We start from the raw sequence: 16234 nt of genomic DNA, 5'->3' as shown, positions 1-16234 counted from the left end.
TTCATTTCGGTTTTTTTCAGCCCTCTTCTGTTCTCCGGCTTCCTGGGAAGTGAATTGCTGATGCACCTCGGACTTAATTCATTAGTGATGCAACCGGATTCGTTTCAGGATTATGTTGCACGAGTTGAATTTTGAATGAAGGAGAAGAGTTTTTTTTTTTTTGTTTTTTTTTTAAAGAAGTGATTCTGCCTCGATGTACTTTGAACGATTGCTTTATTTAAATGTACGACTTCATGGTGTTATTCTTTAACAGTTCTTGAATGTCCATTTTGACGGTAACTTTCCCTTAAAATATATGTCTGTGCGCGACACCGAAGACGCTTCAGTTCAGCGAGATTACCGGTGGGTTGGATGTTTAATTCAACACGGGCATTGCATGACTGTGGGCTGAATAACAAGTGGTTTGTTTTTAAAACCGCACCTTTTACAATCTCGGTTCAGATAACCAGAGTAAAAACCGTAGTCCCAATTTAAAGGATCACCAGCCGCAATTGAAGCAAACATGTCTGGAGAAGTGCGTCTGAGGCAGTTGGAACAGTTTATTTTGGATGGGCCAGCCCAGACCAATGGGCAGTGCTTCAGCGTGGAGACCTTGTTGGATATACTGATCTGCCTGTATGATGAATGCAATAATTCTCCATTGAGAAGAGAGAAGAACATCCTTGAATACCTAGAATGGGGTAAGTGTGTAATAAGGAGAATAATACAACTATAGCTGGGCGTTTGGATTTGCTGTTGGGCGTCGGTGTATTCGGTGACGAGTATAGATTGCTTACGTGGAAGTATTGACATTTCCGTACTGTACGGTGTGTATTCACGGTACACGTCTAAGTACACAGTACAGGCTTGGCCCGTATGCCCACGGTGTGTATTATGTATCTAAATATATGTTCAGTGAAAGGATAGACAAGACTTGGAAACATTGTTTCTAGTTTTGGGTAAACAGTCTGCCAGGAGTCTAACCGTGCTACTCAATGGTTGTCTTGACTTGATGCGGAATTCAGGAGAAGGAATTTGTGTTTTTAGGTCAGCAGTAGATTTTTTGGAGTGATTCTGTGATGGGCAGAGTGCATTAGCCTCACCGTTGTCTAATACTGGTGGTATCCCAGACCTCAAAATGCAAGGACTTACTCGTGGAAACATTCCTTCTGTGACTTGGGAGTCACTGTATGAGTGGAAGAAGATATATCAGTAGGAACTGAAAGGCAGCGATCAGTGCAGTTGATTTCATCCGTATTGTGCAAGCAAAGAAAGCCAATAAGCATGGACTTTCCCAAAATTGTCTTGTTTGTGAGACAACATGACATAAGCGGTCAAAAATATTCCGATGGTAGCTGGAGAATGTTCGGGAGCAGCTTCTGCCAGAGCATTAGACTGAGCCCAAGCCAGTTAGAATTCTGTCTCCATCAGGCAGATGTGATGTAGCAGACCTGCTCTAGGAGTAGAGGAGAAGGAGCCTCACGTGACTTGGGTCTTGAATGCTTGGCTGGAGTCTGCTTCCGCTGTGCCCAGGAGCGTGCGACAGCCGCAGCCTCTGCTGGAAAAGACACACGATCACCCACCTATATTGGCACATCGACAGATAGTAGACAGATAGGTATTCTGGACCTTTGTTGCAGATACTTTTGTTCCCGAGTAACGATTTCTTTTCCTGAAGTCAAAGTAATTATGATTACTGGTGATTTTAGGTTTGAATCAGTCTGCCAGATAAATCCCTCATTCAGTATCGCCTGTATGTAATAATTTTATCTGATTTGTCATATGAGACCGTTTAAGCATCTTGATGTTGAGGTTAAACCCTCTGTATTTTAGTCTGTTTTTGAAATAGGCCACCAGAATCGTAATGGGCATATCAGAATGCTGAACTGTCTTTCAGTTAACTTCTGTCTTAAGAGTGAGGCGGTTTTGATTCTGGTACTGGTTTTGTGAGTGTTTTTACGTATAGAGTATCATATTTATAAAGCACATAAATTTAGAAAACAATTAGTGTTTTTTTGAAGGTGTAAAGTTAAGGTTTGATATCTTTACAGAACTACGGCTCCATAGCGCCATTCTAGCCTGTGATTATGATTGTCATTTCATGTCTTATTTGCAAAAATGACAGGCGAACTTTTTGTATGTACCAGTGGTAATAAACTTTTAAAATTATGATAAAGGAGAAAACCATATCTCTGTTGTCTTATAGTTTTGTGCTATGAGTTATTTTGGCGAATTATCAGAATAATTTATACATATTTTCTACTAAATATGTTTTCTTGGATTTTGTTTCATATATGTGCATATAGGTACATGTAATATGTGTGTATGTGTACATATAGTAACTTATACATATTTTAATTAAAGCCAAAGTTTAAATATTTCACTAAGTGCATTTTATTTTTATTAATATATTTTAAATAATTTTAATCTAGGACTTTTCACCACTTAATTAGGTTTTGGTAGTAGCCCTCACATTTTGTCTTTTTAGAAGTCCGCTGTATGGCACAGCAGTTTCTCGGTAACAGCGTGCAAGAAACTAGCATATTTCAGGACTTATTTTAGTACACTTTGGGGCTAGGCAGTGTCTGTTAAGACTCGGGTTTTTTTTTTAAGTTGGAGTATGAAGTCTTGAAAGTGTGATAGCCACCACAGAAGTTTGAATAAGGCATAAGAAAAGAAGGTTAAGAATGGGAGTTGTCAAGAACATGTATCTTGAAACAGTATTATTTGCTATCTTGAAGCTATTAAGAGAGTTTAAGTCAAGACTTCCAGGATTCTCTCTTCAATTAGATATTCAAATAGGTCAAGCCATCTTTGTCTAGGAATCGATTCACATAGTTTGGGGGAAGTCTCCTGTTTTTTTTTTTACCTAACATAACATAGAAAGCAAGTTAGATTAAGGAGATTTTGAAATACTGAGTTGACTTCAGTTTACATTTATAGACATTATTTTCTTTGATCTTGGGAGAAATTTATAAGGATTGCTTAGGGTTAAATTTGATCATTTAGATTTGCCTTCAGTGACACATTTTTCAGCTTGAATTTTAAATGACCTAATATTTCTAACAGGATAGCAGTAGTTGTTACGTTCTGTGTACTTGATGCTGTTTATTTGTACTTGGTTATTTATGATAATGAAAGTGTCTTCTAGATATTCCTTATTTTCATGCGATGATAGGCAGCTTTAGAGAGAGTCAGCCAAGATTCTGCCTTTTTTCATTTCTATCAGTTTCACTTTATTCCCAGTTATGGTCCATTTCACTTTTGTGTTGGCGCAGATAATGTTTTGTTCATTGTGGTGTCATGACAATAAGAAAACTGCCAATTTTGAATTGGATATGTTGTTTCTCCTTTGACAGTATCCCCTTCTCTTGGTGCTGATTGAGGAAGCAGAGAGTGAGAGGACATTAGGCCAGCGAGTCATAAAGTAGGGGAATAAGAGTGTCTTAGGCCATAGGTCACTTTGGAGTTTAATAACATATTATTTTACAGTTATAGTCAATACGATTTGATAGATTATGTTTTGTTTTCATTTTTTTGAAATAAAATTTCATTTTTTTAATAATTATTTTTAACAAGTAATATTGGGGTACCCCATCAGAGTTTAAGTCAGGAATTCCAGGGTTCTCTCTTCAATTAGATATTAAAATAGGGTCAAGTCTTCTTTGTCTGTGAATTGACTCATACATTTTGGGGGAACCTATAGTGCACCCACAGTCAACACACCAACATTCCATTGAGCTTCCTTCTCCCTTTTTCTTCCCTCCATCCCTCCCCCCTTGGAGTTTCGGTTCTGTAGTCAGCTTTCAGGGTCAGATTTTCAGCTTGTCTTTATCTGACTGTTACTTGGTTTTTCCAACATTCCACCTTTTAGTGCCATCATCTGGTATTTCTTTCATCTTTTAACTGACTTCACTTAGCATTATCCTTTCACGCTTCATTCATGTTGCAAAATGACGTGACTGTCTTTTTTAGCTCCGTGCAGGATCCGGCTGTGGGTAGAGACCACTTCTTCTTGATCCCCTCCTCTGTTCTGGGATACCCAGGTTGTTTGCATGATTTAGTTATAGTAAGTAGCGCTGCTATAAACATGCAGTGCAGTTTCCTTTCAAATTAGTACTTTTGAATTTGGGGTAGATGTTTAGGAGTGGAATTACTGGGTCAGGTGTCTCCTGCTTTGAGACACGTCCATGCTGCTTTCCCTGAGTGCTGGCCCGGTTTGCACCCCACCTACACAGGCCCTTTCTCCCACCTGCCCTGCAGGCAGGGGCCCTTCCTCCACATCCTCAGCAACTCTTGCTTCTGGTCTTTTCCAGATGGGCCACTCTCAAGGTGCGAGATGGCCTCTCACTGTGGTCTTGTCCTGCTTTCTCTAATAAGTGATTGTGAACACTTTTCCATGTGTCTGCTGGCTGCTGTTAACTAGTTTTTAAAGTTGCTAAAATGACTGTGTTTGTCATGTTTGTAATACAATAGTTTTAATGTCAGTAGCATAACACTAGAATAAGTTTTTTGCAGTCTAGACACAAGCATTTTACATTCAAACTTATTTTTTAGTAACGATTAAATGAGTATATGGAGTTGGCTACTCTCTTCTTTGAAATGGGAAATTGGAACTTCAGAATTCATTTTAGATAATTTAAAACATAGGTGTGAGATAATGTTGCTCAGTGCACTTAAGCGCCCAAGGCTGTCCGTGTGTGGGTAACTGTGTTTTGATGCATCCTAAGTCTTGGAACTTTACATACATTATCCTTAAGTACTAGTAATGTCATAGCTTATTCAGTGTCAGACAGACACAGAGCAGTCTGAGTATTAATAAACTTGCTGAGTGAGAACAACAGCAAGTAGAGTGATTTACATTTTCCTGTCATCAGTTTTAAGTTTATTCATTTTTTGTTCATGTGCGCCTCAATTAAGTGAGGTGAAGATTATTGGATCAGCAAGGATCTGATTCTTTTCAAGGATAGTTTGTTCTCCACTTCTACCATGTGCATGTGAGCTTTTCCTAAGTATAATTTGTTAATCAGACCAGATTGTCTAAATAGCCATTTAATGCAGATGATTTTTTTTAAGTTCTTGATTAGGATCATCATTAATGTCAGAAATATAGGCTGGACATTTATTTCTTACATACTAGCCACTTGGTGAGCTGTATGCTAAGAATGATAGTAAATGAATACAATTATTTGATGTAACACAATTCTGGCATATGGTAGAAGCTTGTGTAATGGGTGGCAGCAATTACTACTCCATTGCTCTCTCATATGTCTTTTTTAAAAAGAAAAATTGCTGTATAAGTGTGAATAGGGATGTTATGATTAATACTTTCAGAACTTTAGGAATCTGTTCATTTCACACGGAAATGTAAGGTGTACCTAGGCATAGCATTCTAAAAATAGCGTAATATGTTGGAAATTTTATGAAGAGTCCCATAATTTCTGGACTGATTAACATTCTATAGTACATTCAGGCTATTTTAAGGAAAACTAGCTGAAGTTTGTCCAAATTAATATTTTGTTGTACTGCTCTTCTATGGTCCCAAATTCCTTCCACAGTCTCTTTCTTGATACACTTCCAACATACATAGTTCTCCCCAATTCATTTGGCTTTGATAGGTTTTAAAAAATCAATTTTTTAAGTCCAGCTAGCATTAAAAAAGAAAATGTCAAGTTATAGAAAGAGTAAGTATTGTTATGGAAAGTTCTTGTGATGTCTTCTGTCTCTTCCTGTTTTATAGACTTGGGTCAAAAGAGCTGGAAACTCACTAGTGTTGATGAAGCCAAGTATGTTGACCGATGCACAGAACAAAAAAGATACAGACATAGTTCCACATTCTAATAATAGGGGCAGAATTTAGTGAACAGTTCTTTAAAGTCAGGGCAAGGGTCTTGGAAGGAAGTGCGAATGAGGAAAGAAGACCTTTGGCCAATGCTTTTTCAGTGTGAGGTTATGGCGTCTGTTGACTAGGGTTAGAAAGAGTTTTGAGGGAAACTCTGGAGATAGAATCCAAATCTGAATAAATTGTATTTTACTTGGTGGCACTGGACTTTTTTTTTTTTTTTAAAGATTTATTTATTTATTCATACTGAACTGGGGTACAGGCCAGAGATGCGGAGGGTGAGAGGATTCACCAGAGACAGAGCGGGAAGCAGAACAGGCAGATCAACGAAGTACACTGCTGAGGGGAGCAGTGGGCGGGTCAGGAGAGGTCTGCCATGCCATGTGGTCACCTCCGGGGCAGGCGGGGATCGAACTCATGCGGAAGTGGCTTTAGTTTCTCAGAGCTGTGCTTTAACCCGCTGCGCCACCAGGGAGGGCCCAGTGGCACTGGACTTTTAATTGTTCTGTGTGATAATCCCGAGAACCTAAGGTAAATGTAGCCATGGCAGAGTAACACAAACGTGGTGTTGCTGAACAGTCACCCTAAAAAAGCCCCTACAGAATACAGTGAAATCAGACGCACGAGTGACCTTGTGCTGTTGACCGCTGAAGTCCTTGACATCACTGGACGCTCCCTGGCCTCTTCTTGCGTTGACTAGCTTTTCGTGCTGCTGTGGCATTCACTGTGAATGCAGGAGTCGTCATTTGCTCTTCTGCAGCCTTAGTTGCTCAGCTGTGGTGTGTGGCAAAACTGCCATCTATTCAAATCAGTTTTATTGTGTGTGTGTGTGTGTGTGTGATGTTTAAGAGAAAATCATGTGCTTGTGCAGTTTTAGAGTTAATTTACAGTGTTGTGTGTGTGTTTTTTGAAGGCTCTTATGTTTTAGCCAACCTGCTGGTTTCATGCTTCTGGACAGAGGTGGGCACTTTGCCGTTGCAGTGATGTGGCTGTGCGGCTAGGCTCTCGGTGCCAGCCCTACTGGTAGGCAGTGGATTTAGAGTCCAGAATGTACGATCACATTGTTAGAGGGAAAACTCTAAAGCTGATACAGCTAGAGCGCCACGCAGCTTGACCTCGTCTTCTCGGTGTTTGGTGCGCAGAGCGGAGCCACTGGCGCGGTTTAAGGCGGTTGTGTGAGGGCGTCGCTTACAGTCTTTTCTCTCCGGCTTCCCCTGCAGGTTTATTTTTCTTTAGTTTTCCCCCATCAACACCATTCCTTCCACCCCTATTCTAGTTATGCTTGAAAGTAGTCTCTAAGCTGATGAAAACAGTCTTAGCAATACATGTGAATTCGTTCAGTCATTTGTTTAACTTTCAGTTTTATTGGAAATTGCTTAAACATCACCATGTGTTTAATCAGTGACCAAAAAAGTCCCTCCTTTTTATGGTGTTTAAAGCTCACTGTAAGGTTCTGGGCTCTCCCTGAGCTCACTGGGGTTAAAGTGCAGAGCTATGAAGCTGTGCACAGCCTCTGCTGGCGAGTTGGATCCCCGCCCCAAGGTGACCCCCAGGGCGCTGCTCCCCTCGGCAGTGGATGGTCCATCTGCCAGTTCTGCGCCCCACTGTCTCTGGTGATTCCTCTCACTGCACCTTGCACCGCTGGCCTGTACCCCAGTTCTGTATGCAAATAAATAAATCTTAAAAAAAAAAAATCCAAAAATAGAAGCCAAGGGGTGGTAAAGAGCACGGCCTTCGCACCTCTGTGTCCGGGCCTGGTGGCTTCCACCACTGCTGGTGATTTTGGCGCTTCGCTTCCACTCCCTGACTCTTCACCAGCTGTCCTGGCCAGTGTTACTGCCACAAGGTTCAGGGTTTCCTACTTATTAGAGGAAATATTATATTTCCTAGATATTATAGTTGAATTTTTTCAGCCTTTTTCCCCGTTCTGTTTTTTAAATTTCTGTTTAGCCTCATGATAAGGAAGTAAAATACTGAATATTTGAAAGTGAAATACAATTGAAATGTGTACCTGTACTAATACAAGGATGTAAATAACTTAAGTCATGATAAACATTCTTATCTTACTGATAACATTTTATTAAATTATATTGGCATTGGAGATGTTCCTCCTATGTGACTATGAAACAATAACTTATTTTTTTCTATTAGAATAAGATATTTTGCCTTGAAGCATCTTGTTATTACCTATCTACTTTTATAGTTTTATATGCAAATCAACAATAGAATTCTAAACCTCAGCTCAGAAGTGTAAAATCATCATGAAAAATGTTTATTACTATTTTTTGTTTATGAAAAAATAGGTCACTTAGGACATTTTGTGGACTAAAGGTTCTGTAGCACCCATAAATACATGTTAATAAGTATGAAGAAAGTGACTGGTGTACACCAGTGGTTCCTACGCTTTTTCAGAAGCTAGAAATGAGTATTTTGAAAATAAAGATAACACTGGCTATGTCATTTTGGGAAATAGTGCTTATTGAAGTTTTGTTTGAACATTGCAGACAGAGTACATTATCAGCTTCAAAATTTTGCAATACAGAAAACCTGTTTAACTTTTATTTTTACATAGAATTTGCCCAAGTCATTTGACTTTTATGAGGAACGGCTGACAGCTTGGAGATGCTGTGTAGAGTAGGAGGCTATTGGTAGTGTCCGGCCCTCCACGCTGCTTTTCTGCCTGAATACCGCATTGTTTTTTGAAATGTTCTCACAGCTTACATCAGTCTTCAAACACAGGCAAGGATTTGAATAATTGTTATTCTTTTTACTTTTTTTTAACATACTGATTTGCATCCTATAGAAGTCGACCTGGCCATATTTATGAAGTTAGTGTGGATTTCAGCATTGGGTGTGTACAGACAAAGGACAATAAGACTTGAAACATGTCTTTGAGCAGTCTGTGTGTGTCGTGCTAATTTGCAAGGATGTTCCTGTTAATCTGGTGATTTTATTTTTTTCCAGTGGAATTTGGTCATTTTCCAATCCAGTTACCTCTAACCATTGGTACAAAGTTTGAGAGAGAAATTGGTGCTGTGAAACGGAACAGGGCTAACTTGATATTTTAAGGGTTTCGTAAAAGCAGCGTAGTTGTCTAGCAACAATAAGAATCCCATTCTTAAATATCGGGTTTACTGGGAGTGGCTAATGGAGATACTATTAAAAGTACGCTAGCATCTACTGAGAAGAATGCTGTCCTGAGGATTAAAATTTTTGTTTAAATAGATTAGGAGTATTCCCTATTAGAAGGCAGTGGCTAAAGCCCTATATTTTGAGATTGAATTGCATTGATTTACATTTGAGATTCATAGCCCTGACTAAAAAGTCCTAATGAAAAAAACATCTAAAAACAGATCTAGATGTCGGAAATGGGGGGAAACTGACATATTGATATGATATAGTAAAGCTTGTTATATCCCATACTTATAAATATTTTGTTAGAATTTATAGTTAAAACCACAACGGTATTTTCAATTCTGTCGTTTTGGTATGTGCTGTTTAATGGTTCATCCTGTTTTTAACTAATGCACACTAAGTTGATAGTTTCTTCTAAAACTCCATTGCTCCATTACATTGCTTGAGATTGTGATAAGTTGTGATAATATTTTTTTTTTATTTTGCATGGGTTCCTATGGTAATTCTGGGTATTCTGATTTTGTTCAACCTCTGAATGCATCTGGCTCAATTGACTTGTCTGTATTAAATGTATCTAAAAGGACTATATTCCTGGATCTTATTGATCTTGTTAATCATACTTTTGTTTCTCCATTAAAATTTAAGTAATCTGTAACCTCATTACTACATATGATCCTAATCAAAATATATTGTGAATCTTAAGAGCCTTGCTTAGTTTTAGACTTAAAAAACAATACTTATAACGTGATCTTTCTTCATGTCAACATCTTGCATAATACCCTACAATGAGGACTGATAAGCTTTTTGGATTACATTTAAACTCCATAGCACGGCTACAGAATTTTTTATGATCGGGTCTTTTTCTGCTTCATTTTTTTTCTTTCTCACCAGAAATTCTTTTTCTGTGATCTCAGAAAAATTGCAAGTCCAATACAGTTCCTCTCATGTCCTCTGAAACATTTGAGAGTAAATTGCCTCCTTTATGACCTGTCACCTCCAAATATGTTCATGTGTGTTTTCTGCAATCAAGATATTAGCATTGAATTGTTGCTATCATCTAATCCATAGGCTGGATTAAAGTTTTTTTTTCAGTTCTGGTAATAGCTTTAGAGCAAAATGATTCAGGTCAGAGCCATAGATGTTGCGTTCAGATGTCATGCCTTGTGGTGACATTCATTGTGGAGTAGATTTAAATTTCATTGACTTTCACAACTTCCGCGCTTTTGAAGGCTGCAGGCCAGTTATTTTGCAGCCTTTCTAGCACTTTTCAATTTGGGTTTGTTTCTTTATGATCATAGGTCTTTGCAGGACTGTCACAGAATGATGCTGTTCCCCTTGCCTCTGGTTACGTGGTGTAGTGTCCCCCGTGCCCACGTTATTCCTCCCCAGCTTGTTGAGGTGAAATACGGTCGTTCGTTCTGCGTCGTTACTGTGTTATCTGTTGGGCTTTTCCACTGAAGAGTTGCTTTTCCCGTTTGGTTGTAAGTATTTTGTGGGAACGTACTTTAACATTATTTAAATACCCTATTCTTCACTAAGCTATTTTTTTAAATCAGTTTGGGCTCACTAGATTATAATCCTTTACTGCCACTAGTTAGTTTAAGGTTCAGGCTGACCCACAGTTGGCTAGCAGGATCTCTTTCAAGCTGGCTTCTATGTTCTTTGATACCTCTCTTGACTCTGAACACTGTTTTGCTTTTTGCCACAGCAGTGACTTGAGCTCCTCTTGTACTACCTTACCACGTCCTTGGGATCAGCTATTGCTCTGAGAAGTCCTGCTTTCTTTCAGTGGATGACATAGAAACCAAAATCTGGGCTCCTGTGTGCGCTCGCTGTTGTTTGGTGTTGCTTCTTGCGTGCTGTCCGCGGACAGAGCTGGCTGTCTGTCCTGTCCTGTCCTGTCCTGTCCATATATCCGCCTATCTTTCTTTCTGTTTATCCACCCAAGCCGGTGACGTACATGTCTCTTCATTTCTGTTGATCTTCCTCTCTTCCTCCCTCCCTCCATTCTGTCATGAGTTCATACCATACCACTCATCCTCTTTAGTTCAACACTGAAGGATTCAACTCACTCTTTTTGGCTTGTGTCCTGTGAGTTTTGACAGACGTGGGCCTCTACCATAGTCAGGATACCCAGGCATTCCATCGCCCCTCAATTCTCTCACATTGCCCTTTCCTTCCAGGTTCGCCTTTACTCCACCTCCCCTGAAGTGGTCATTCCCTTTTGCTCTAAGGCACATCTTGGCTGTTGCATGATTTTCCATGGATTGGTTAATTTGGTTGGGAATTGTCTTTCACAACTATTCCCTGACTTGCCGGTCCCCATAGTGCATGGCACGCAGCACAGTGGACATTTGGTAATGTTGGTTGAACGAACTCATGTCATGATATCTGTTCCAGCAAGGCCAGAAACCGGTAGACCTGTTCTTGGAGCACTGCTTGATGCTCACACATTTTTGTATGTTAGGGACCACTTTTCTTATAATGAGTGGTTAATAATCCCTTCATTTAGCAGTTGATGATATGTTAGAAGTGTTTACTGGGGTGAGTGTGAGGAGAAGAGAGTGTTACTGCTTAAAGAAGGGAAAATGCAAATAATCTCTGAATTTTGAAGTTAAATCTTTGTGATGTCCAGCATAAACTTGACAGTTGATGAAGATGATTGGAATACACAGTACAAGTTCATTCTCTTCTGCATCCCAATTCAAAACATAGTAAAGGACTTTAAAAAGCAAAAATAGGCCCTCCCTGGTGGCGCAGCGGGTTAAAGCACATCACTGAGAAGCTTAAGCCACTTCCTCATGAGTTCGATTCCCGCCTGCCCCGGAGGTGACCATATGGCGTGGCAGACCTCTCCTGACCTGCCCGCTGCTCCCCTCAGCAGTGTATTTCGTTGATCTGCGTGTTCTGTACTCCATTCTGTCTCTGGTGAATTCTCTCACCCTCCACATCTCTGGCCTGTATCCCAGTTCTGTATGCAAAAATAAAATAAAAATCTTTAGAAAAAAAAAAAAAAGCAAAAATATTCATTGACATGAAATAGGATAGAATACTAAGAAAGTCAGTGGGTGATTAATCATGATGACTAACCAGTTTACAGAGTCCTTAAAAATCCCAGAAATCAGTATCTTCAGGAATCTCTGAAAGTTTACTTGGGAGTGGGGTTAGCTATGGAAGATTGCCTGGAACTTTTTAATGAGCAGAAGGAACTCAGGCACATGCATCCCCGTCCACAGCCCCCCCTCCCCATGCCACTGGGCCACTTTAATTCCTCTGCTACCTAACAAAGACTGGAAGTCTTATTCTCAGTAAAACAGGTTCTGTGGGTTGAGTGACATCAGCCCAAGTTTAGGATGGGCGTTTCATGCTGAAAAGAAGAAGGTTAAATAAATGTTTATTTACTTTTGTTGACTCCCAGAATGCTGGCCTGCCTTTATCACAGCACAGATTAGAAGTCCTTTCTGGAGAATCTGACAGCCCAAAAACTCAGCCTAATGATGTAAGGGTTCCTTAGTGAAGAATTATACTACAGTGAAGTCATTATTGGTGAGCTTTACCTGAGGTTTTAGAGGCTTAGCTCATCTTTATTTTATCGTCTCATATTTACGTATAATGGGAAGCCAAGAATTTCTAGATTTCTGAGGAAAGCCCCTAATGAATAAGGTATTCCCCAGCTATAAAACTGTAAAACTAAAAAAAAAACTTAAAACACCGTACAGAAACCCTTACTTCAAAAACAAGCAGTGCTATGATTAATATTCTCAGCAACATGAGAAAAATTATGGAATAAAATTAGGATAAAAAGAAATAAAGGAAAGTGAAAAAAGTCCTTAAAATTAATAATGTTAGTTAAAATGAAAAGAGTAAAAAAATTGCAATATAAAATTAAAACTATTTCTTAGACAATAGAACAAAAACCACCAAGAAATTGAAAAGAGGCAACAGAAGAACATTAGAGTACCATTTTAAAATGTCTGAATAATAATCTGAAAAATATGAATTCCAATATAGAGGACAGAGGAGAAGAAATCATCACTGAAATATTCAAGAAGATATTCTAGAACCAAGACTTACATTTTTAAATAGAAGAGCTCAACCAAGTACTCGGCACAGTGGATAAAAGTAGATTCACATCAAGATTCACAACCACTGCATTGTGGAATTTCCAGAACTCTGAAGACAAAGAACAGACTCAAAAAGTTACCAAGGAGAAAGTATACACGAGATGAAGAATGAGAAAGGCTTGACCTTCTCAGCAGCAACACTGGGAGCTAGAAGATAATGTTAGTATTTTCTAGAAGATAATTTTCAAACTAAAATTCAGTACCTAGTCAGATTTCCGTCCAGGTATGAGTGTGGGATGAGGACATTTGAGGACATGCAAATCTTCAAAAAATTAACCTTTTAAACCCCATGGGCTCCCAGTAAGGTTACCCAGCCTTCAGGCATGCCACCCTGGAGAGAGGGGTTTCTCAGGTGCAGGATTTCTGTTGACATCAAGCAAGGCCCAGGTAAGTGCGATGAGTACGTTGCCCCACCTCCAGCTAAAACAAGTGAGTAGAGAATATGAGGAAGCAGAGATTCTAGTGGGCAGCACATTCAACATAGAGGAAAGACAGGAGTTTGCCAGCGGTGGCGAAGGCAGAGCACAGTGGACAGCTTGTGGGAGCCGTGTAGGCAGCCCCGGGAGAGCCGCCTCAGAGCGGAGACTCAGGAACATGGGATGGACTTAGGGTTGCTTAGACATGAAGTCAATGAGACGTCAGATAGTTAAAAAGTGCAGCTTTAGAAAGGAAAATGATCCTCAGGGTTTCAATAATGGAAACACGGAGTATTGATGTAACCAAAGTTACCTGGTAGTTCTGTTAGGAAGATGATAGGGGCTGGGGAAGTTTTTGACGAGGGTGGTGATGCCAGCTGGGCCTGACGGTTTTCTTAAGCACTCACTGACTATTGAATCTTGCTGATGAAAACTGATAAAAATGAAAACTTAAGTATGGTTTTGGATTTTATGGCATTAAAAAGTCCAATTCCTTTACCTTTCCTAATTGATCTTATTTTCAGACTTTCTTCAAGTCCCATAACCGAGAAGTTTAAAAACTGAATAGCGCAACTGGGAGAATTTTGTTCAAATTTAGCAGTATATCCTTGAGCCAATCATTGGTCTTTTCCCCCCTCCTTTAGTGACTTTCTTCTAGACAAATAGTCTTTATCTCAGGAGGATAGTTTATTCCTGGAAAACCTACTCTAAATTCTGTTTTGCATTAAGGACACACAGGTGCTTCTCAAGTTGCACAGGACACACTGATATGCACTTAGTATTTATGGAGAGAACTCAACACAGGAGAACAGATGGGTCACCCAGACGATGTAAAGGATGGTTATGATTCTCACTTCTATAACCATTAAGCTGCAGGGAGGAGACGTCTGTCTGAACACCACAGGTGCACATCTCAGGGCCGCCCTGTGTTAGTGGCACTCGGGGCTCTCGAGTCATCTGAAGTCCAGGTTTGTCCTTGAATACATGGAAATGCGTGAGATTCTTTTTGAAATGAATTTTAACTTTTCACAGAAAAAATGTTTTTGAAATGTAATTGACAAGCTATTGTTTTCATTTCAGCTGTAGGGCAGAGTTAAGAGAACTTTGTTTCAGGGAGTTGCTGAGTAGAAGACCAGGTGGGGACTGGTTGACTTTCTGAAGTGGCTACTGCTGAGCCAGTGTTCAGAGAATGGCTTTGTGATTTCATTTGAATGCTAGGATATGTGGTGGAAAATGCTCCCCAAAGAAATGACTGAGTGTGTTCACTCTGGTCTGGATGTTAAAATCCTAATCTCTGAAGGTGATGGTGTCAGGAGGCCGGCCTTTGTGAGGCATGAGGTCATGAGGGTGGGAGGCTCGTGAATGGGATTGGCCCCCAAGGAGAGACACCCGGAGGGCTTTGGAGGCCTTCTCCCACGGAGGACACAGTGAGAGGTGCCAGCGTGGAGCCCGACGCAGCCATCAAAGAGGCTGGTGCCTCGCTCTTGGCAGCCCCCAGAATGGTGGAAAATGAACACCCATCACTTCTAAGCTACCCGGCCACGGCATTCTACTCTAGTGACCCAAAGGCCCAAAGGCCACTTTGCTTTCTTGCGTTAGAAATTGCTCTGACTAGTTTGTTGGCTGATGTTCAAGGTTCTTTTAATACTGTTTTCCAAATTGTTGGTCACTTTTTTGTTGGTGATTTTATACTTAAAAATTTCTCTATTTATTCTTGCATTTTACTTGAAAGGGAAAAGAAAATCGTGAAGTCATAAAATATTTAAGTTGGGATCCTTATTTTAGTTACTAGGTTTAATCTCTTTACTTAGAATCAAATGATTTAAAGTAGATACTCCACCGTACCTAAACAGCAGTATCCGTCATTTAAAATAGTCACCGAGGGTTAGGATGAAATGTTTATCATAGTCTCAGTATATTTTGTTTTCAGTTAAGTATATTACTAAAAGCAGCTTGAACCATTCCATTTAAAGTAGCAAAGAAGTAAAAGGAAATGATGTCATAGGGCTGGTATTTGGAAATGATATAGGAATTTTTTCCCAGCAGTAGTAACAGTACTTTTGCAACTGTATCTAATTTAAATATCACTTCTAAATATACAGAGATGACTTTTTGCAAGTATATTAGTTTTTGAAGTAGGAATTATTTAGTATTTAAATCCCTGGTTGTTTAGTAATTAAGAATTTTCAGGTAAGGCTGTTAAAACTCACTTTTACCAGTACTAAAATGGAAAAACGAAACAGAACAAACAAAAACAACTCACTTTTCTGCTGCATTTTCCTGCTTATGGCTGAAATTGTATTTGAATTTCTTGTTTTGAAATGTTCAGAAAGCTTTTTGAGTATCAAGAATTTTACTTACATGTTTTATCCTTTTACAGAGGGTTTTAAAAAAATTAACGGCTTTTCTTGACTTAGGAGCCTTGCACTGTCAGGTGTCCATATTTGAGACTCCCAGCTTCTAGAGTGTGAAGAATTGTATGTGATTCTGTTCCAGCATATTGGAATGAAGTTTTATATTTTATAGATTAACAGGATGCTTTATTCAGCTTAGTTTTGAGTAATTTCCCCTGTAAATTACAGGCTATTACAACACACTCAGGCCACTGTTTCAGCTTGTACATATATCAAGACGTATTGAAGCCCCAAAGAGCTGCTTTCTGTAGGTTATTTAGGACAAAATGATGCAAGGTGAAGGAGGGCGGCGTCGTGCTCACTCCCGGTACCCCCGGTCTCGCC

At 39.5% G+C, this 16234-nt stretch overlaps 1 protein-coding gene across 12 annotated transcripts in view; it reads left to right on the top strand.

Moving 5' to 3' along the window:
• The first annotated feature begins 6 nt into the window (after positions 1–6).
• Positions 7–16234, top strand: part of CDC42BPA (CDC42 binding protein kinase alpha (DMPK-like)) — a 155572-nt gene continuing 139344 nt past the window's right edge. For 11 of the 12 annotated variants that reach the window (XM_004691036.2, XM_012730948.1, XM_012730944.1 and 8 more), the window contains exon 1: positions 7–680. In XM_004691036.2, the coding sequence (XP_004691093.1) occupies positions 503–680 (178 nt within the window). In that variant the 5' untranslated portion in view covers positions 7–502. The remainder of the gene's footprint in view (positions 681–16234) is intronic. The other variant, XM_012730941.1, reaches the window with a different exon arrangement.

Source organism: Condylura cristata, unplaced genomic scaffold, assembly GCF_000260355.1.
Source record: "Condylura cristata isolate star-nosed mole 26May11 unplaced genomic scaffold, ConCri1.0 scaffold00029, whole genome shotgun sequence".
NCBI lineage: Eukaryota > Metazoa > Chordata > Mammalia > Eulipotyphla > Talpidae > Condylura > Condylura cristata.
Note: the sequence above shows the minus strand (reverse complement) of the source record. Positions and strands in the feature narration are given on the sequence as shown.